A 21,667-nucleotide genomic window follows, 5' to 3' on the forward strand; every position below is an offset into this window, starting at 1 on the left:
GCCTCCCTGGGGAGGGGGACAATGACTTGGCGATACAGAGGAGCATTTTTGTTGTAAAGAAATGCAGATTCTCAAGGTGTGATGGGAAAGCCAGGCAGCCCAGCGGGCCCTTGAGGGAGCGGCTAAGGCACAGGCGGGCAGGAGCGAGGCCGAGCGGCGGGTGCTGGGGTGCTGGCCCGGCTCCCTCAGGCAAGGCTGGAGGAGAGGAGAGGGGGTCCCGCCGCCCTGCCCAGCCAAGGGCCCAGGTCAGGCAGCACTTGGCCTAGGAGGGGCAGCCCGCGCCTCCCTGCTGGTCGCGCCTGGCTGCGCTGTTTGTTTCCTGGGCTAAGTCCTAAGACTGAGTGGGGGAGGCCTCGGTCTCCTGGTCCGCAGTGAGGACCGGCAGTGCCCCCGCGTGGGGTCTGGCTCACATGAGGCCCAGCGGCTGGTTGCACCAGCTCTGTGGCAGGGGAACCCCAGTGCGGGGAACCCAAGGCGCCGTCTCCCTGGCCGGGTGCTGGCGGCGCTACCAGCTGTTACTTGATGCTCCCAGCCTGCCGCTGGCTAGGGAGGCACAGGGCGGGGGTGGTGGGGGGTGCTGGGCCGGGCTGGGGGGTCCAGGGGACAGCAGGAGAGGGGGAGGAGGTGCAGGTGATGCAGAGGGGCAGTGGCGGACAGTCTCAGGGTGCCTGCCGGGGCCCGCACATGACATAAAGGATCAGGGACGTCGGGTGAGACCGGCCGTCTTGCTTCATGTGTAGGACAAGGTTCATGTGTAGGGAATGGAGGACCCTCGCCCAGTGGGCACAGGTGTGGAGGGAGGGCTGGGGGTGCAACACCCCAGCTCAGGGAGGCGCCAGAGCCTCTAACCTGAAAGGGCTGGTTCTCCTGGCAGAACCCGCGGCGTGAAAGTGAACTCGTCAGCGCCACTGCAGAGGAAGCCTCTTCAGGAATCAGAAACAGTAACTTTAATTTGCTACTTTTCATGTTGAAGGTTATCACAGTATTCACTTTAACAGGGCAGACTGGCCTGGCTTCGGGCGTCCACTGGCCCTGCTGTGGGCAGAGGCTGTCCCAGCACCTGTCTGTGGAGGCCTGTGGGTCCTGAAGTTTCCAGATTCTGAAAAGTGGCCCGTGAACCGTTTTCTTGGACAGCTGCTTCCCCTCTGGACTCGGCCTGGCGCTGCCTGCTTCAGAGAGATCTTGTGGGCGTGGGAGGGAGGAAGGAGAGTTTCAGGCCCAACCCCAGCGCTCCTCCCTGGTCAAAGCCCGGGTGCTTGAGGATACGCTTTTTTATAAAGTCTGGGGGGAGGCCCGAGTGCAGCTGTTCGCTAACAGGCCAGGAACTGACTCGGTCCCTGAGAAGCTAGAGGTGGCGTGTGCTGCGGGGTGCCACGGGAGGGCCTTTTGGTTTAGGGTGCCATCCCCTTAGGCTCCAAACCTGGCCCAGAGCTGGCACCCGGGTGGTTGCTTCTCTGGCGCCCATCTTGGCCTGCCCTCCGGGCCAGTGGGGTGCTGACCCTTAGAGGTCAGTGCCAGGTCTGCGTCTCGGGGTCAGCCCGCGGGGCTTGGTGACCCCGCTGACTCGGGGCAGCTTCGTCTCAGAAGCGCCCTAAGGCGGGGTCCTGGGCCGAGGGCTGGGACCGGGCTGGCGTCCTCACCACCCAGCCCCTTTCCCTGCGGGCCGAGGCCTGTAGTGTTTATCACGAGACCCGCGGGGACAGGTCCTGGCACCGCCTGCTCTGCGTGGCTCCTGATCGATGGCAAAGTGTGCAGCGGCGACTGCACACAGGCGTCTGCGACTCCGGGTCGGGTGAAATCTTGGGAGGGACCCCCCAGCAGGCTCGACAAGGCTTTTGTCCCCAATCCGCGCTGGCCTGGAGTGTCTGGGGGGGGGCAGGCCCCTAGAGGAAGAGCTCCTCGCAGAGCTTGCGCGTGTGCTCGGGCGCTGTCACGGTGTAGCCCACGGTCCGGGGGTCTGTGAAGATCTCGTGGTCGTTCCCGCCCTGCAAAGACAGGGAGCGGATGGAGGGCCTCCCCAGGAGCCGGGAGGGCTGCATCAGTGGAGGAGCGGGGCACAGGCGGGGCTGAGGGGCTCACCCCGCTCCTGGGCTGCAGGTCGGCCAGGAACATGGCCGGCCACGCCGTGAAGATCTGAAGCTTGTTTTTCTCTAAAGCGAGCAGCACGGTGGCTGACAGAGGCTCAGGGCCGGCCGTCAGCCTGAGCCTGCCGGGCTTCTAACAAGCACAAGGGGCCTGGCAGGTCCCAGCCCTGGCGCACGCGGCTGTCTCCTGGCCGACCAAGGCCACCGGCCACCTGTGGGTACCCGGCCTGGCGCTCACGTGGTTTGGCTCCAGCTCACTTCAGCAGCTCCACGTGGCCGGCGTCTGAGCAGGTTCCACTGCTGATTCGGGGCTGCTGGGCCCCAGACCCCAGCTTCGCGTGCATCACCTCCTGGAGGCCGCTTGTCTGGGAGGAGCTGGGCCTGTGTCTGGGGGTCCTGGCCAGGGTCCCCTGGCCGGTCTGTACCCCTTCCCAGGCTAATGAGTCCTGCTCACAGCCACTCCCTGAGACCCAGAGTCCTAGGATAGGCCCTGCTGCGCCTCATGGGATTTCCTCATAAAATGGGGCAGGCAGTCTAACTCGCCACGGGTACTAACCCCTTAGCTGCCACACAATGAAAATAACTGCAGAGAAAATGGGTTTTCCTCACATAAGCTTTGTAGGGAAAATTGACACCCCCTGGAAAGGCCAGCTGACACCCGAAGTCACTCCATGCTCGTTCTGTAACCCAACCCCAAGCAAGTGGCCCCCCAGGTGAGTGGAGTTCAGGCCTCAGGGCGGGCCACAGCGTCATATGAGGCGGCCAGGAACCTGAAGCCCAGCTGGGGCCCGTCCTTTCCCTGGGCCAATTTTGGGGAGCTGGCAGGGCCTCACAGGCTGATGGAAAGAGACTCTGGACCATTCATTTGGCCCAGCCCACGGCGAGCACCAGCTGCTAAACTAGTAAGGATGAAACGAGCACTAGCAATGCTCCCGGGGTTGGCTTTCCCTTAGGAGTGGCTCCGCAGAGGACAGGGCCCGGGAGGAGCCAGCCTGTGCCCGGCCCAGGCCGCCACACCTGCCAGGGAGTCCTGCTGACTTAGGGGGGCCTGTGTGGACCCAGCCGGCTCCGAGGCCCCACGGGGCGGAGACCACCGGGCAGGGAGCGGGGGAAGCGTGAGTAACGTGCGGAAAGGGTGCTGGCGGGAGGGGCAGCAGCAAGGAAAGGACTGAGAAGCAGAAGCAGCCGACGGGGGCCAAGGAGGCCATGAGCCAGCACCTGGGAGATGCCCCTGAAGCAGAAAGGGCTCGGTTCTCCCTGGGGCGAAGGGCTGAATGTCTGATTTGGCAAGTGTCTCCCCAGGTCCTGCTTGGGGGGGGGGGGGTTGCCCAGAATCTGAGGCTGCCTAACTCACTTAGCAAAGGCATGTCCAGAGAACACCACCCCGAGAAGGGACCCCTCACCCCACCCTAGGGGCCACTCGCCTGCCCTTTCTCAACCCTGAGCATCCAGAGGCAGCAAAGCCACAACCCCCAGCACCCTCTGCCCAGAACTGGACTCCCCCCCACCAGCTGGGCATCTGACCCCTGCTGCACACGGGGGGGGGGGGGGGGGGGGGAGGGGGGGGGGCCCGCTGGGAGAGTAAGGTTGAAAGGCCACCGGGTTCAAACACTGGATTTGCATTTGCGCCAAGTTACTAGATCCCCTCAGGGGCAGCTCCACTTTCCCCAGCTCCCAGAGGAGAGGGAAAGCTCCAGTTTCCAGAGAAGATAAAGGGAGGGAAGGCGCCAAGGGGCGGGTAGATCGTATTCCTCAGGGGGCACCCCAGGAGCCTGAGCAGTCCATTATGGTTAAATCCCTACAAGGCGGAGGCCTGAGGGCGGGTGGAGAGTGCTAGCAGGTGCCAACAGGGGCCGCACCATCACACTGATGTGTCACAGTGGGCCCTGGACGGAGCCAAAGGGGAACACAAGTTGAAACGGGAGGCGGCCTGAGGGACAGGAACTGAGGGGGGGGGTGGCCCAGGCGCCCCATCTCTCAGGCACTGTAGCTTGGATTCCAGACTCTGTTGCACGGAGACCTTATCTCCGGTCAGTTTAACAAGCATATGGGATTTCAGGGATTATGGGGACAAAGGCCAACGAGACAAGGCTCAGTTCTCAGACCAGGTGGGTATCCCTGGGGAGCTCTGTAAGGCCGCAACCAAGCTGGAGGCAGAGGAAGAGACTGAGGAGGAGCCTGAGGAGACAGGTGCCCAGCGTGGGGTGATGCCGGGAGGAAGACAACGGCGAGTGACTGCAACACAGGTCTGCAAGGCACGCCCTCAGCGGCGCCGTCCCCAGAATGCACCGTGATGCCACGCGGAAAGCCTGGGCCTCTTGCTTTGAAAGTGAGAGGCCACCCTAGTGTGGCCTCAGACACTGGATATGCTCCGGTGTCTCAACCCGCAGAGGGGACGCACTTCATGCACGCTCTGATTTTCTACAATGGGTGCAGATTAAGAATCACGGAATAACCCCTTTCCACAGCACTGCCGTGAAGTGGGGGAGAGGTAACCAAGGCAGCGGGTCAGAGGAGACAGCCCTGTCCTCCCCTGGAGAAGGCCCGGTGGAGGCGCTACCCATCACGCCCAGAGGCTGGCTGTCCTGCTCTGCCCTGGGCTTCGGAGGCCACAGGACGACAGCAGCTCAGAGGCCTGGTCCAGCCTGCCTGTTAATAGCTCTCTCGGCCTGGACCAAATAGTGCCGAGTTGGGGGTGCTGAAGGAGCGCCCAGTCCCTCCTGAAATCTGGGGTGAAATGTCATCAGTATACTTTTTCTATCGCCAGCCAGCCAGCGCCTGCACCCCAAGGGTTTTGTCTCCCACACCTCTCAACTGAAGGAAGTGGTGCGAAGCCATTGCTCAGGCCATCAAGCTCCTCGTTTGTGTGGAGCGAGGTGGCGCTCACTCACCCCCTGAGGCTGTCCTCCAGCACCGTCCCAGCCGGGAACAGCTGTTGGGGCCAGTGCCGGCAACCTGTCAGCAGCTGTGTGACTCATCCCGCTTTCTGGGTCCCAATTTATCATTTTGAAAGGCGCTAACAAGACTAGTCTACCTGGGAGTCCCTTCCACATGAAGTGGAGGCCTGGCTGGCAGGCAGGCCCGCCCACGGGCCTCACTCAGCAGAATGGGTGTCTTTGGAGGAACAGGAACCTCCGTATGTGCAGCATTCAGGATGCACCTGGGGGGTGTGGACGGTCATGAAGACCAACAGGGTCCCTGCTGCAGCATGTCGGGGTACAGAGGCCGGGGAGCCAACAATAGGTGGCGGACCCCTCAGGCATCAGCTGCTGGCACTGCTGCCTTCTATATATTCGCTCTTGGACTTGGGATCTTGCCTCACCGCCGCCAGCGCCCAGTCCCCTCTGTGATGCCCACGACCTAAGTCCACCTCTCTCGTACTCAGACTGTCCTCTCCCCTTTAGGCACCTGGCCCTGGGGGAATACAGCAGGAAAACCGCACAGGGGGCCAGGGACTGAACGGCAAAGAGGCCATGAGAGCTGGAGGCAGGAGCTCTGAAAGGTACACACGGGAAGTATTTAAGTCAACAGCCAAAAGGCTTTGGACAGGCTGACCCTGGCCTCCAAGAGGTGTGGAGTCTGGGTGGAAAGGCCGGAGCGGCGCCACACCCTCCTCAGGCCCGCCTCCACCATGCAGGCAGAGGGCAGGCAAGGGGCCAGCCCCCTCGTCCACGGCCCCGAGCCACACAGCAGTAGTGCCGCACAGACCCTGCGTACTTACTGGCATAGTTTTGTCGCCAAAGAAATAAATGGTCTCGTAGCCGTCGCTGGCCACGTGGCCCAGGCAGTATCTCTTGTCCCATCCGTCAGGAAAGACATCGATGCTGATCTGGCCTCCTGCCGGGCGGGGGGGGGTGTGTGGAAACACATAGAAGCTAAAGGTGAGGAGGAGGCCGAGCCACTGGGGGCCCTGGACAGAGGCGCCCCCACCAGGCCAGCCTCTGCTCCTCTGCTGACACACGAGACGCTTCCCCTCCCTGCAATGCCTGCACAGGGGTGCCTGCGTCCTCCACCCCCCTGAGAAGCAGGCACAGGCCAATCTCAAGGGCTCCCGACCACAACAAACTCGTGGCAAACGGTGCCCACAGCTCAAAACGCACTGGGACGCGCAGTACCTATGGAGAAGGTGACGCCTTTCCCTGCGAACTCTTCTCGCAGATCTGCCACGAATTTCTGCCTTATGTTTTCTTTCTGCCACAAACAAAAAAGACAGCAGTTGTCAGCTGCATGGAAAACCCACCGTAAGGGCCACACAGGGCCGGGACATGCCAGGAAGACTCACCTGATCGAGTTCGTGGAACTCAATTCGTTCTTCTTGGCTGCAGTTTCTTCCAATTGGGGACACATTTAACATTCCATTTCGGAATTCAATGAAGGTACCCCTGGGGGAAACGAGGACAGAGGCACGTCACGATGTGGGTGACAGGGGGACGAGCAGGCTGAGGGCCAGGCAGCCTCACAGAGCAGAGGCGGCAGTGCTTGCCGCCGGGCCACAGGGCGACACGAGCCACGTGTGGCCAGGGAGCCTTGAACAAGGCTGATCCGCGGTGAGATCAGGTCTCATAGGCTGAGCGTGAAAAAGGGACCGCACCACCACTAACGAAGTCTACACTGGCTGTATGTCAAAATGATTACATTTTTGATCTACAGGGTTGAATAATTATTGATTTCCTATTCCTGCTGCTCTTTTGTTCTTATTTTTAGGTTTTGTCTTTATTTCTATTTTGTCCCTTTTAAAGTTGCGTTACGGTCTCTCCCTCCTTTCTGCTTTCTTTTTCACGCTGGCTGAGGAACATTTCAACAGGCAGAGGTGCTGTCTCCGCGCTGTTTCCTGCAGGGCGCGCAGTGGACCCCAGCTCCACTGCTGGCGACCCGGACGCCGGTCACATGCGAAGCGGCACAGGGGAGCTTTCCGAGCCTCTCCCAAGGAGCCGCAGTGGCCACTGAGGAGCTGAGCTCCTGGGGGAGGCGGTGGCTACATGGCTGACATGATTACAGAAAACGAGACCAGCCCCACACTTTAGTTACTTCAAAGATGTTACAAAAACCATTTCCCCTCACTGTGTTTCTAATTTGAACCTCAAAATAGTTTCTTAAAAATGCAAATGACACGTAAGCTATTTATCCCCACTGATGCCACTGAAGCATTAGGTGACAAACTGCTCAGAAGTCTCCCGGTTGGGAACGCTGGTGACTGTGAAGCCCTGGTCCCTTCTGCCACTTCAGTCACACGGCCCTGGCCCCAGCCTCCTGTGAACACTGGGGGGGGGGTCACCCGTCTGTGCAGAGCAGGGACCCGAGTCCTGGCCCGCGCTGCCTCTCCCCAGCCTTGCTGCCAAGCTCAGCAAGGGGCGAAGGGCTCTGGTGGCCTCTGAAGGGTCTGTGAGAAGCAAATATACCGGCTGAGGTAAGAGTGTGAGGTAAGCCAGGAGCCAGGGCTACTCAGCCAGCGTGACAGCGAGCCCGCCCTCACCCGGCCCCAGGCCCCGTGCGGGCACTCACACAGAAGGCAAATGACAGCTCTGGGGCTTCCTTAAGAACCCCCATCAGGGCGGGCCTGGAGCTGGTACAGACCAACCCTGTTGTCACAGCTTCTCCATGTACACTGGGGTACCAGGGAGACTGGTGTTGATTCCGGGGTGACCCTAGGGCTGTGGGTCCGAACTATCAGCATTAGAGCCTATGCGTGTCCCCCCAACTCAAGGATGGATTTTAACTGCCATTCCCCCAGCAGAGGGAGGCCGTGGTTTCTCATGTCCCAAACCAGACTGAGGTGATTTCTCAAGCAACCATTCCCGCCTGAAGATCTGGACCACCTGAAGTGCGGTGGCAGCGCCCCAGCCGGTGCGGGGCAGTTACGAAAAAGGGGACAAACACTGATTGAGGGACACTCAGTTTGGCCTCCTGAATTCACCAGCAAGTCACGCTACTCTGACTACACTTCCCACGCCCACCTCCTCAGGAGCTGGTGGCCTCACTGAGTTAGGTCCGTGCCTTATCCTCCCTTGGTGCTTGAGGGTCACAGTAAAGATGGAAATGACTTGGGACGTAAGTTGTGCTTTCTGCGGGGAGTTTCAGACCCATGAAGAGTAAACAGAACAGCCATGAGCCCACGTGCCATCACCCTACTGCACCAAGACCCGGCCAGGTCCAGCAGCTCGTCTGCCCTCCCGGGACAGATACAAGAGGGGAAGCCCTGGGCCCCGACTGAGGTGCTGAACAAGTGGCAGGGGTGGGGAAGGGAGGGAGGGTGGTTTTGTGACTTCCGACAGCCTCCAACAGAAAGTATGGCCTGAAGTTCAATTGCCACCTCAAAAATGTTGCGCCCCCCAGATGTGTATTAAGTACAGTAAGGGGATGTGTATTAAGTACAGTAAGCCGAGAAGAAAATGCAAAGCATTTCAAAGAATCCCCTGCAACCTCACTACCGAGAAATAGGAATTGAGATAAGACTCAGACCACAAGGAAGGTTCCCACAAGTCAGAAACCTGAGGGAAGTGGTCTGTGACGGCCTGGGAGGTGGGGGCTGCTCAGCTGCTAGGTGCAAAGGGCCACCTTCACCCATATCTGCAGCCCAGGCCCAGAGAACAGACTGTTCTCGCTCCCAACGCGTGGTCACGCCACATGTCAGCCTCCGCTACCGCTGGCTTCACAGAAGGTTCCTGACTATTCCTTACTAAGGACTAGGCACTGGATGGAAATTAGCACCATCCCTTCAAATGATATTCCTCTAGGGTCTAGGGGGCCCCCTGGCTAAAAACAAACCCACCTCTTCTTCGGCAGTTTAATTTTCGCAATGTAGCTCAGGCAGTAGTTGATTAAATCCTGGATCAGGGCCTCACCCAGGTGTCCTTGGATATTCTGGATAAAGAAAACGCAGAGTCACTTGATTCAGCAGGAAGCCTGTCCAACACGGCCCTACAGGAAGCCGGTCTCTGGGCACCTGGGGTGGAGGGGCGCTAGGCTGATGGGGCCCCACTGCCCCCTCCTCTTTTCTCTCTCCCCTCTGGTTGAAAACATTAGGCAGACCCGGAAGGGCTTTTGCTAAAAGCATTTTCTGCTTCATTACTCAAGATTTTTGCATTCATGGTCTTTTAAATGCTCTATGGGAGGCCCACGATGGTTTACTGCTACTGGTCTGAGTCCACTGAAATATCCACGGACAGCGATAGGAAATCTGTTCGTTCCAGTCTGGCTCTCTCAGGGCTGGCCAGAATGCTCTCACGAGTAATAAGAGCTGCACGTACTTTTAACAATCGCTTGCAGAGAGCCTGCCCTGGTCTCTGCTCTCTTAATGGAAATACCAGATTACCCTTAAAACACAGCCAAAAAGCAATGATAAAAATTTAGTTAATAATTTGGAATCTGTAACAGTCGTATGTTTAACATTTGAATTGTAAAAAAGACAGAGTGATGATTCGGTCCCACCCCAGTTCTGCGGGCCCCAAATGCAGAGGCACTCAATGTCAAATATTTAGGAAACAAGTTCAATTCAATGTCAAATTTTCAATGTCAACTATCCAACGTCAAAATGTTAGGAAACACTGGACTAGCAGCAAATGCTAGCTTGGATACTTCTCAAGAACCTACCTGTTTAGACAAGAACTGGCCATCTCTGTATGCTACCAAGCCATTTTCTGGAAACACATAATCATATTTTTCAACCACTACAACCAAAACAAAAGAAAACTTAGAATGCAAAGAATTGAAACCTGTGTTTCTATTTCTTGCTGTGCACTTAGCACCAACACAACTGCTAAGCTCCAGTAAGGAACATGAAAGATTTCTTTCATCCTGGGAAGGTGGGAAAAAATCGCCTTTAAAATTATTTTCCTAAAAGGCTCTTAATTTCAAATTTAAAAGATGACGACTATGCTGCAGACAAGAGACTTGCGGGGGTTATTTCAGGTCTTTGCCGCAGCCTGCCTATCTGGGAACAAAGCGGGGATCCACCACAGCTCCCCAACCTCACGTGAATTCCTGTCACCAGGGCAGTGGGCGGGAACATGCAGATTGCCAGGCTCTGCTCTCCCCATCCTCAGTGGCCAGGCTAGAAGTCATGAGACAAACGAATAAGCCTTCAGGAGATTCTCAGATGCAGCTGGAGTTGGAGACACTCACAGAGAGCTTGAAGGCATCTCAAACTCAGGTGCTTGTAAAAATGAATATCCCCCCGGCACCCTGTGTGTTGGGAAGTCGCCCTCCTCTGTACTTTAAAAAGTTCCCTGAGTGTGGACCTCCCCAGTGGCGCAGCAATTGAGCACTGGGCTGCGAAACTGCCCGCAGCCTCTGCAGCACCAGTGCAATCCCCGGCCACCGGGAAGGGTCCCACATGGCGCGCAGACCTCTCCTGCTGCCCGCTGCTCCCCTCAGCAGTGTACTTTGGTCCTTCTGCCTGCTCTGCTCCCCGCTCTGGCTCTGGTGAATTCTCTCACCCTCCCGCGCTTCTGACTGTACCCAGTGCTTGTATAAATCAATCAATCAATCTTTAAAAAAAAAAAAAAGTTCCCTGGGTGATTCTAATATGGGTGTGTTTTCAACTTCCTTCTAGCTCGTGGTGGTTTCAATCCTGGTGTCCTGACGCATACTCTGAAATGCCGCCCTGCACCGGCACATCTCCCTGAACATGGGGCAGATCCACACAGGATTGGGTTTAGAAGGGCAGTTGGGCCCGGGTAATGGGATTTCCGGGTTTTCTGGCCCATCATGGTTATTTTTTTTTTTTAAATAAGGTATAACTGACAAAATAACATTTGGTAAGTTTCTGGTGTACGTTTACAAATAAACCCCATTTATATAAGCTGTGAAATGATTGCAATTAGTTAAACACCCTTCACCACACATAGCCATACAAGTATTTTTACTTGTGACAAGTACTGGGGACAAGTCATCAAGATGTGACTGTATAACTTGCCCCCAGCTGGGCCTGGTAATTGGGGGAGCCTCCTCCCTCCCCTGTACTGTTCCCAGAAGTTGCTCCAAGGACACAGCCTTGAGAAGATGTATAAAGTGTGGCTGAGACTATCTGGACTGCAGATGTGACTGAACACAGCTAAAGCCTTGATAAGACCTTCAGATGGCCTGTTCTGTTCCCCACTCTGTCTCTGGTGAATCCTCTCACCTTCCCACCCTGACAACTCTGGCCTGTACCCCAGCTCTTGTATACATAAATAAACAACTCTTAAAAAAAGACTTTCAGATGCTGTGGCGGGGTCCAGGATGGGGGGTACAGAAAAATTTTGTCTTGTGGCATCCAAGACACAGCCTTAGAAGTTTCCTTGGTCATCAAAACTGCCCCTACCGATCTGGAGTGGCCTGCTGTTTCTTCCATCTCTCCGCACTCTCCCTGCAGGGATGGGTGGGGGCTCACATGGAAGCTCCCGAGGTGGTAACCTAATGCGGAGATCTTCTAAGAATTGCTCTTAGCAACTTTCAAGTATGTACTGGAGTATTACATACGGCTGCTGTTGGGGCTCGTATTTTGTCCCAAAATATGTGAAAATGGCAGCCTGTTTTGATGAAAGTTGCTTGAAAAACAGCCAGTGCAAGGAAGACACACCTACGCCCCCAGCCCGCATCTCCCACGGGAAAGGCACCCCCTGTGGCAGGAGGCAGTGTGGCACCCGAACACCAGTGGGAGGGAACACAGGGTGGAGAAGCTGTGTCAATGCACTCTGCTTAGCTCCTTACTAACTAGCACCCAAGCCCAAGGTCTCTGATTGTCAGTTCCTCACAAATGTACTGTTTCTTTGTCTGAAAGGATAAACCGGCTGCCCAGGTCGCTTCTCAGGTTCCATATCCACAAGACGAAATGACCTCTTGTCTCATGACAACAGCAATGTTTTTCTTCTCCCATTGACCTGTCTCATGTCAATTTAATTATACCAACCAAAAGAAGTTAGAAGGGGAAGTTTCTCCCACACCACCATGCTGTACCCCACTGTGCTGCTGCCGTGTCTCTAAGCAGCGCAGCAGGAGGAAAAGCCAGTGTGAGTGGAACAGGGTCGGAAAGGGACTGCATGGACTATTCTTTCAGTACCTGGGGTCCCGCAGTGCAGCCCACAGATCTGGACTGGAAGATACTACATTCCGTACAGGGCTGATCAGCTGGGAGTGATTTTGTCTCTTATGTGTGGAGACATTTCTGATTGTCACAATGGGGGTAGGGGTGCTACTGGCACCTAGTGGGTGAGCCCAGGGATGCTACTCAATACTCTACAGTGCACGGGGAAGCCCTGGCAACAGAAAATGATCTGGCCCATGGTGGTAATAGAGCAGAATGAATGACCCTAATGCAATCTCTCCTCCCACTCTCTAAGCCAGGCACCCTGGGGCCCCAGGTCTGGAAGGATCCATAGTCCTTGTCTTTATGACAGGCAAATGCCCCGGTGGTCTCCAGTATCAGAGAGCCCCATGTTAGCAAAGCTGTGCAGCAGCAGCTCGTGGGGGTAGCTGCCAAAACAGGTCTCTGGTGAGGGGACCAGTAAGCTCCTCGTTTACTTGGGCCCTACACTGGAGATTCTGGCTCAGCAGGTGGGGGAGCAGCCTGGGCAAGTCATGATCAGGGGATTCTGGGAAACACTGTGCTAGGGCAACAGAGAGGAGACCACAGCCCCAGAGGGCAAAGGGCGATGAAGGGACCAGTGAGTTCTAGGCAAACTGAGACACTCACCTTTCTAGGTGAGTCTACCCACGTATCTGAGTACTAAGCGCTCCATCAGCAACCCCAGAATTTATTTCTAGGATTGAAAACAGAAGAAAAATGGAGGCGGAAGCTGGCCATATGGGGCTGGGGCCGCCTATGATACTTGGAGGCTCCAGGCCGCGCCCCGCTACTAACACATCCATCTTGCACGGAAGCGCCACCAGCAGTGGACAGTTTACCGTCATGTCCCAGTTGCTCCTGCACTTTTTCCAAGTCTGACCCGCCCACGACTCCGATTTTGATCTTCTGCCTCAGTTTCTGTAGAAAGCCATCCATTTCTTCGGTAATTTTCTACGTTTGGAGAAGGAAAACATATCAGCATGAGCCACAAAGTTACCGAGAGACTAAAACTGCAAGGGTAACACGGCGCTCACCTTCACACACACCGCTCCGGCATCTAGACCTGCAGACAGTCCTGAGGTTTTAGTTGTCCTTGGGGGACATCCAATTTTTTTTAACCAGGAAAAATCTCATTAAATTTGCGTACTGTCCTAGCCATTCTTCTCTGTATTTACATGCCTGTCTTTATGCACACAAACAGGTCTTATTTTTCAGGACATAAGTAGGTAGGTTGTCTTGTGCAGTGACTTGTTTTTTCAGCACTGACTTGTGCTCTCTACATGTCTACACACGGATCTAGCACTTTCCTTTCAAATGCTACATCGTACCCCATTTATGGATTTAAGTTGTTGATTTTAAAACCAAACAGCATAATGATATTAAACAGGAAGTTCACAACTGATTACAAAATCAAAAAGCATGAGAATAAGGTCACTAGACTTTCTAGTCTTTCCCAATCTATAAACTGGTTGCGACTGAGCAATTTTATGCCAGTTAATTTCGAAACCATGGGTTAATTCAAAGGAAACTATAAACTAAGATGATAAGATAGCCGTGTATTGGAAGTTGAATCACAGTTAAAGTCTTCCGTCATTACTTTTATTTATTTTTTATTTATTTTTTTTCCGTCATTACTTTTAGCGATCTTAACTACACACTGACGGCAGATCTGCGCAAATAAAGGTACTGCAAATTTAAAATAAAACCACACACAACTATTCAACTCAACAGTATATAAAGATCCTGAGTTCAATTTTCTTTTTCTCAAAACACACACACACACACACACACACACGACTAAGATCACAGAGACTGCTTACAACAGAGTGCAACCTCTCCTACCTCCCCCAAGTGAATCTCCACCTAGGTGGCAAAACCTAGAACTGCGCTAGCACTAGCAGCTCAGAACAGGAGCAAGTGGGCAGAGTCCTCTGCTTGCAAAACATTAAAAATGCGGCACTAACAACAGTGAGCCTCCTTCACACAGAAGCCTGAGGGGGCGGCGGTGAGCTCTTAAGCCCCGTGCACGCAGTGACCCAGGGCTGTGTGGTCAAGCAGCAGGCATGTTCTGCAATGTGAACGGAAAGCAGAGGCAGCTTTTGCTTCCAAGTGGCAGAAGTGTTTTGTGTTTTTTTGTTTTGTTTTTTTTGACAGAAAATGAGCCCCAGCTGCTTGTGATCCCAACAGAGCAGCAAAACTACACCCCACGGCAGGAGAGATCTTCAAACAAAACTGCCTCATAGCAAAGCTGTTGGGTTCCCATCCAGCCCTCGTGCTGACAATGACAGGAATTCTTTATAAAACACCACACACAAAGCAAAACACAGAGAAAGATGCAAAAACTTGAAGGCAGGAAAAAACTTAAACATTCACCTTCTGGAAAAAAAAAAAGAGGCTGTTTTTGAGCTGAAAAAGAAAACTGACCAAGGAGTGGCGGCGGCGCGGGCCGACCCCCATTCCTGCGCTGTCCCGTCCCTCCGTCCACAGGCGTCGAGGCCACAGCACAACTGAATAATTGTGACACCGGGCCTGGGAAGTCTCAATATCTACTATCTGGTCTTGTAACAGGGTGGTCCCCAGGAAAGGGGGAAGTTCCAGGTTCCCTGCCCCACCCAAGGGAGGGTGGAGCTGAGCAGGAAGAGGAGAAGCTGCAGAAGAGACGGAGGAAGGAAGGAAGCAGGATGGAGCCAGGAGACACGTGAAGAAACTGCGCTTGTCTTTTGGTCGTGGACTGGGTGACACAAATGTGGGTGAGACCCGTGGGGAGGTGACCGTGGCAGCTTTTATCTTGATGTTGATTTTGCTCTTTTCCTTCTGGGCTTGTCTGGTTGTTTCTGACCCTTTTCTGTGGGTCCCCACTGGAAGGTGCTTTAGACTTGTGGCAGGCTTTGGGGCCTTGTTCTGGGCCGATCCCATTTGGATGGAGTTTTACCCACGAGGGGACGGGTAACTTTGGGTGCTTCATTTAGAAACTAGACTCTTTCCTTACCTGTATTGTTTCCTAGTTTTATTAAAGTTCCTTCCCATTAAAGTCTCCTATGTTTTGTGTTGATGCGGCGGATGGCAGAACCCATTTAGAATAGGCAGGTTTGCGTGGTTTGGGCTGCCCCTCTCCCTGTCCTATAACAGTCTTGGGCAAAAAAATGTTTGCCTACGCCGGGACCAGGCACTAACTACTACTGGGGGTCGGGGAGCATGACCATTTTCTCAGGCGTGATCAGGATCCTCAAATCATGATGGAATCATGATGGATGACTTTGTCCTCAAGCTGGCGCACCTCGATGCCCAAGGCCAAGGAAGCAGCGGGGCAGAGGTTAAAAAAAAAAAAACAGAGATCAAGTTAATCTGGCAAAATATCAGCCTTCCTTGAGTTCAGGCGGTGGAGATCTGTTATATGCACTGCTTTCCCAGTGATTCCTTAATGTGTTTGTGATAAGAAGGTGAAAGCAATTCACTTAGGCCTACCTGCCCATTCTCGTGGCAGACCTTTGTTCACATCTTGGCGGTTTTTAGATGGAATGGCATTCCTTAGGAAAACACTTGGCACAACAAAATTCTACTAAAACTGTGAAGAGTGAAGTTAGTGAATTCCAACTAGAGTCACCTGCTTAGGGCAAATCCTGTTTTGACAGGTGAGAGATAAGAGAAACCTGTTCTCCTGCCTCCACACTGTATTGTCCTTATCAAGGTCTGAGGATGTATGTAATTGTGGATTCCTTTTTCTGGGGATTTTGCTTGGCGCCCAAAGTTGTTGCTGGTCAAGCTAAATGTAGAGTCAGGCAGGAAGCCTCTTCCCAGCACAGATCTCTTGGCATGAGGATATCTGCTGAACACAGCAGGCAGACATTATGGCCAGATTAGCAGAACCAGCTCTACCACCTTGAAAGGAAGTTGAGTGTAAAACAAGGACTAGAGACAGGGTGTTTTGATCAGCGGCAACAATGGAGCCCCCAAGCAAGAGGCCCTATTCACTCTCTCACGCGCCAAACTATTATGCATCCCCAACCCACATCCCCACCACCTCCTCTGAATCTGATACCAAATAAATGGGAGACTGGACTGGAAACTGGCACTGTATCTCCGGAGATGGCAGCCCCTCTAGGTCTCTCTCTCTTACTACTTGGACTTGAAGTTATTTATCCTCCATCCTGCCGCTCCCAAGGTTGTTGCCCCGCCAGGCGACATGTAATGAGGAAAGGAAAGGTTGTATAAATGAGTTCCTCTATTGCTAACATCTTTTTACGTCTTACCTAAAGCACTGAGCACATAAACAATTTTCTTTTAAAGCACAGATTTCTTTTTTTAGTGTTAAAATGATTTATGTTCACTGTAAAGAGTTTTGTGTTTCAAATGTTTTATGGGAACAACTATGGGTGCCTGGCTTCTTCTCTAGTTCATACTTTATGCTTATAGATCCTGAATCAGAAGTGCTCTCCTGAGAGGCACACCCAGCAACCAGATCAGCTTCTACCTTAGAACAGTGGCAGGAAACACTGGCAGATAATCACGCCTTGTGGACCTAAGGCGTGTATCAGATCTGCTATGTGAAATCCAGCAGGTAGAGACTATAGTGTGTTTCCTTATGTTTAAGGAAACAACAACTATCCAGTAACAACAACTATCCTACTCGGGATGAAAGAGTTTGAGGGGAGGGTGAGGGGGTCCAGTGATAACATGGACAAAGGCTTGCACTTTGCAAACCTTCCCACCACAACCAAGGGCCAACTTGAGCAATTGCTTGTTTTTGCAATAAACAAATAAGATAAAGCTTTACTGGAACGCAGTTACTGTGTCAATCTACGGTTTATGGTTGCCTTTGCGTTAAGGTTGCTAATTACTACAGACCATATGGTGGGTGAAGGCAAAAGTTTGTGCTCTCCTGCCTTTTACAAACAGTGACTTGCTGGCTCTAGATTACAATGGGCTTTTAACAATCTCCACATGTGAGCTGACCAGTGAACCTCAGAGTCAAATGGGCATTTGGGGAACTTGCGGTTGCGTATCACCACTAGATACTCTTAATACTAAACCTAGGGCTCAGAAGGATAAAATGTGTCTAAGGTTGCACATGGTTGGTGTGGAATTCTGCTACCACCCAGTCATACTCAGCGGGGTGGAGGTGGGGATAGAACTTGAAGCAAGGAAGACCTGGTGGGTCTCAGACTCCAATGTCTGTCCAGTGAGTTCAGTGACCCATCTGGGCAAGGGAGCGAGGGTGGAGTGAGCGTCCTCACAGAGTCTGATCTTAATCGAAACCCATCTGCGTCTGTGGTAGCCAAATCTGGAAGTGGGAGGGAGCAAGTTTCCAGGAATCCAGGAAGGCTTTCTCAGAAGGCATCCTGTAGCAATCCGGATCTACTTGGCCACCCCAGTCCACCCCAGGAGCTGGAGAAGGGGGGCCAGATATTTACTATTACTGTCACAGCCTACAGAACGCAAGACATTTCCAGGGACTTTTAATTTCACTCGACCCTCACAAACCACCACCTGGAACAAAAAATGCCCCCATTCCAAGTGTAGATATTGACTTGCTCCAGGCCACACAGCTGTCAGGAGGTAAAGATGACACTCGACTAGGTCTGCTTCACCTGGAAACCTGTTTCCCTTATCAGGTTGCTGGGTCATACAGCCCACGGGGCAGGGTAGAGGAGGGCTCCCAGCTGCGGAGAGGGCTGAGCTGCGATCAGACCCAGAGCTTGGGGAGTCCAGAAGCGCGTTTTCCAAGCCAAGTTTCTTGTTGGCAAGTTTTTCGGGCCGTCCCATGGGTCCAAGCACCCCGAGGTCCTGAGGACGAGGCTCGGGGCTCCGCCTCCCCCGGCCAGGGCACCCAGAAGAGAGTTCAGTCCCACCAGGGGCGAGCGGCCCTTGGGCCCCCTCGACGCCCACCCAGCTCCGCCTGGGAGCGACAAGGCTCAGCGCCCGCCCCGCCGGCCCTCCAGCGCCGCCTACCTGCCGCGGAGCCGTCAGGGTCCCGTCCACGTCGAAGAGGCAGAGCGCTCGGCCGGGCGGCGCCATGTTCCCCGCTCCCACCGCACTGACGGGACGCGTTGGCGCCGGAACTACACCGGGCACTTCCGGGTTCGGCCCCCAGGCCGCAGAGCACGCCGGAACCCACAAAGCCCGGGACCGGCGCCGGCAGTTCTCGTGGGACCACAAGTCCCAGGATACAGCGCGCCTGACGCGAGCCTATGACGACTGAGCATGCGCTCTTGAAGGTTCCGGGAGGCCGGTGGGCGTCACTTCCGGCAGCCTCCAGCGGGGCCATGGTAAGAAGAGTGCTGGGAACACAGGGAGGGGGCGCGCCTCGAGGCTCCGGGTCAGGGCCGGGGTGGGCCGGCAGGTGCCTGGGGGTCAGACTCGGAGAGTCCGCGGACGGGGCCCCCAGCGACCCGCCATGTCCCCGCTTCTTTGCGTTCAGGTCGCGTGTGTCCGCCGCGCTAACAGCCCGAGCGCTCACATTCGGGGACCTGTTGTAAGGGAACCGCCCCCTTTCCTGGGGACCACCCTGTTACAGGAACCACGTTCGGGGACCACCCTGTTACAGGAACCACATTCGGGGACCTATTGTAACAGGGTGGTCCCCAGGAAAGGGGTTCCAGGAACCTCCCCCTTTCCTGGGGACCACCCTGTTACATTTTGAGGGCTTTGAAACCATGCTCTCAAGGTCTGCCCCGAGTCCCCACCTAGTGACTGCAGGAGCCACACTCGTGGCTGGAGGAGCCGGGTCGGCGCGCACATCCGCCTCCAAAGCATCATTCATTCTAGGACTTGAGGTGCAGAACTGTGCACCCAATGAAAACCCTTGTGGTGCGTGGGAGCCTCGCTCGGCTTTGCCGTCCTCCCCCCTCTCCCAGACTAGGCTACAAAAACAGTAGTTCCCGTCAGCACCCAAGATATGCTTCAAGAAGTTGACATAGTTGCAGAATTAGTATGATAAGTATCTCACGCATTTGTCCCCACGAAGAGATCCATGGCCTAGTTTCTATTTGGGTACATGTTCAGACATTTGTTACGGATACGGTTGAGTCTCCCCAGGTATTTGTTGCAAGGGCGAAGGCTGCACTTCCTTCCTTGTACCTCCTTGAACTGCCTGCAGTGGAGAGGATCAGCTTGAGAGTCGGACGGCCCCACTCACCGGCTGTGTGTCTTTGGCTAAATTTCTTTTCTTCTCTGGGTTTAGTTTCCTTAGTTTATATAGTGGAATATGCAAAACAAATTTGACCTTTCCTTACTACTACACTGTAGTTTACCTTACTACAGTGGAGGGAGTGGTACCCATCTCACACGGCTTTCTTGAAGCTCACATGAGCTGAAGCACCTGGTTTTCACTTTCCTGCAGTGTCTGCTGGTGGCCACCGCACAGGATTGTCGGGAGTCTCTGTGTAAGATGTTTTGCAGATGCTCATGTTGTGATAAGCATGGTTGAGTTCCATGAGAGAAATGGTTTCCTGTCTCCTTTCCAGGCTGTCCTCCTACAAACTGTGGCACGGTGGCCAGGGCCAGCTGCGTGGGCAAGGCCTCTCTGCGGTCTGTGGTGCTGCAATGCACCGAATCCTAGGAGGTTGCTGGGGAGCGGGTCATCCACCTCAAAGGAGAAACCGCCAGGCCCTGAGGCAGAGAAGTTCCAGATGGTCTACCGGTTCGATGCCATCAGGGCCTTTGGGGTCTTGTCCCAGCTGAAGGTGGCACAGACGGCCCTGACAGTGGTAGCCCTGCCTCCTGGCTGGTACTGGTACTCCCAGGGCCTCATGACACTCGACAACCTGTGCCTTGCGGGTGGAATAGCAGGCTTTGCCCTGACCATGCTGTGCTGGATGAGCTATTTCTTCCGGAGGCTGGTGGGATTCCTGTACGTCAATGAGGCAGGCACAGTGCTGCGTGTAGCCCACCTGACCTTCTGGGGCTGGCGGCAGGACACCTACTGCCCTGTGGCCGATGTGATCCCCTTCACGGAAACCAAGGACCGGCCCCAGGAGCTGTTCATGCGTATCCAGCAGTACAGTGGGAAGCAGACCTTCTACCTCACCCTTCGCTACGGACGCATCCTGGACAGAGAGCGTTTCACTGAGGTGTTTGGGATGCTGGACACTCGCAAGGGACCAGCTGGGCGCCAGGCCTCCCGGTAGCCCTGGGGCTCCTGGCTCTCGGACAGGAAGATGGAGGGCTTGGGGGAGGCTGAAGATTGGGGTCGGCACACTTGGCCAGGGCCCCTGGGAACATGTCTTTTGGGATGAGGAGATTCATGAGGCAGATACTAACAGCTTTGAGAAGAGATCCTTCGTGCAAATTCTCTGCACTGTGTATGACATTTGGTCAGGTGGTGACCGGAAGATTGCATTCAGGGCTAGCTCTTGGAGGAAGCTGTGTCAGGCTCAATAGTACAGTGTTGCGAGGCCGGGAGATGGGATGGCAGGGGGAGCACACAGTGGGGAGTCAGAGATGGTTCGGATCCTTATCACCTCCCTGGCTGGGCAGACTAGTGAGTCTCTCGCAACCTGGGTCTTCACATCTGGGAAACAGGAAATCCTGCCTCCAGGTGAATGCCTCCAGGCCAGCAGTCAGGCGCTCCTGAGCCCCTGGCGGTGTTCCCCCGCCCCCCACCTGAGTGGAACCTACAAAGGAGGGACTAGGGTCACCTGGCCAGGGTGGGGGTGGTGCCACAAGTGTTACTAGTACTGTATATTTGTTATGCAGTGTGTAATGGAGTGAAGAGGAAGGCAGACGTGATCTTTATGATTCTGCGACTCAGAAGCCAATAACTGAAGGTCATGTTGCTTTTCCAATCTTTAATTGTAGTAAAACATGCATAAAGTTAACTTATCCTTTAGTGTACAGTTCAGCAATGTTAAGTAAAGTATATTCACTTATACTTGAATATCCAGAATTTTTCATCACCCCAAACAAACTCTGTAGCCACGAAGCATGGCTCCCCCCCGTTTTGCTGAGGGTTGGTTCCTGAACCTGATCTGCTCACTGTGGGAAGCCTTTGCGGATCAGAGGGAGGACAGAACAGTGAAGATGTGGAGAGTGTAAGAACAAGAGGAAACGGCTTCTGTGTATACATATTTAAAGATGCAAATGAAATAACAGGCTTATGGATTTGTTTCCTTTGTGTAGTTCCCACTGCCTGTTAGTTCCTGCCACGGGAGAGGGTGGTCTGGGGAGTGAGGGGTGTTTGGGGATGGGCACCTGTGGCCAGTCTGGGCATGGCTGTGGTTTTCCTAGGTCGAGGGATGGCGCGGGCGCTCCTAGCGTGCAGTGGACCTTAGGGTGTGGCCCAGGCCTGGCTGTGGGCCCAGGGCGTCCTGGAGGTCAGTCCCACTGCTTCCTCCAGGTTAAGTGGTGGTCCACCGACTTAAGGTTTTAGGGTGAATTTACTTTAAAAAAAACCTGACCTGCCCGACCACTCCTCACCCCCTCCACCTCCCCGTTCCCATCCAAGCCACACTCTGCTGCTTCCACCCTCCCCCACTGCGGTCTCCTCGCCGCAGCCAGTGAGCTGCTAAAACCCAGAATCCTGTTGTAGCGGTGAAAGGGC

General features: G+C 54.5%; 2 protein-coding genes across 2 annotated transcripts; one reads left to right on the forward strand and one right to left on the reverse strand.

Annotated features, from left to right (window-relative positions):
* Positions 1–1,883: 1,883 nt before the first annotated feature.
* Positions 1,884–18,144, reverse strand: PMM2 (phosphomannomutase 2; the record flags this gene model as incomplete). The annotated part of the gene is made up of 8 exons (XM_084249157.1): positions 1,884–1,985; positions 5,806–5,921; positions 6,200–6,275; positions 6,367–6,466; positions 8,854–8,945; positions 9,675–9,751; positions 12,969–13,080; positions 18,079–18,144. 8 exons carry the CDS (start codon positions 18,142–18,144, stop codon positions 1,884–1,886), a joined length of 741 nt encoding a protein of 246 aa, XP_084105283.1.
* TMEM186 (transmembrane protein 186) lies at positions 18,143–20,255 on the forward strand (the record flags this gene model as incomplete). Its single annotated transcript, XM_084250246.1, is given in 4 exon segments — positions 18,143–18,260; positions 18,330–18,349; positions 18,351–18,395; positions 19,593–20,255. Coding segments are annotated over 4 exon segments (846 nt in total).
* Between the last annotated feature and the right edge of the window lie 1,412 nt (positions 20,256–21,667).

Source organism: Talpa europaea, assembly GCF_964194135.1.
Source record: "Talpa europaea genome assembly, chromosome: 12".
Classification (NCBI taxonomy): domain Eukaryota; kingdom Metazoa; phylum Chordata; class Mammalia; order Eulipotyphla; family Talpidae; genus Talpa; species Talpa europaea.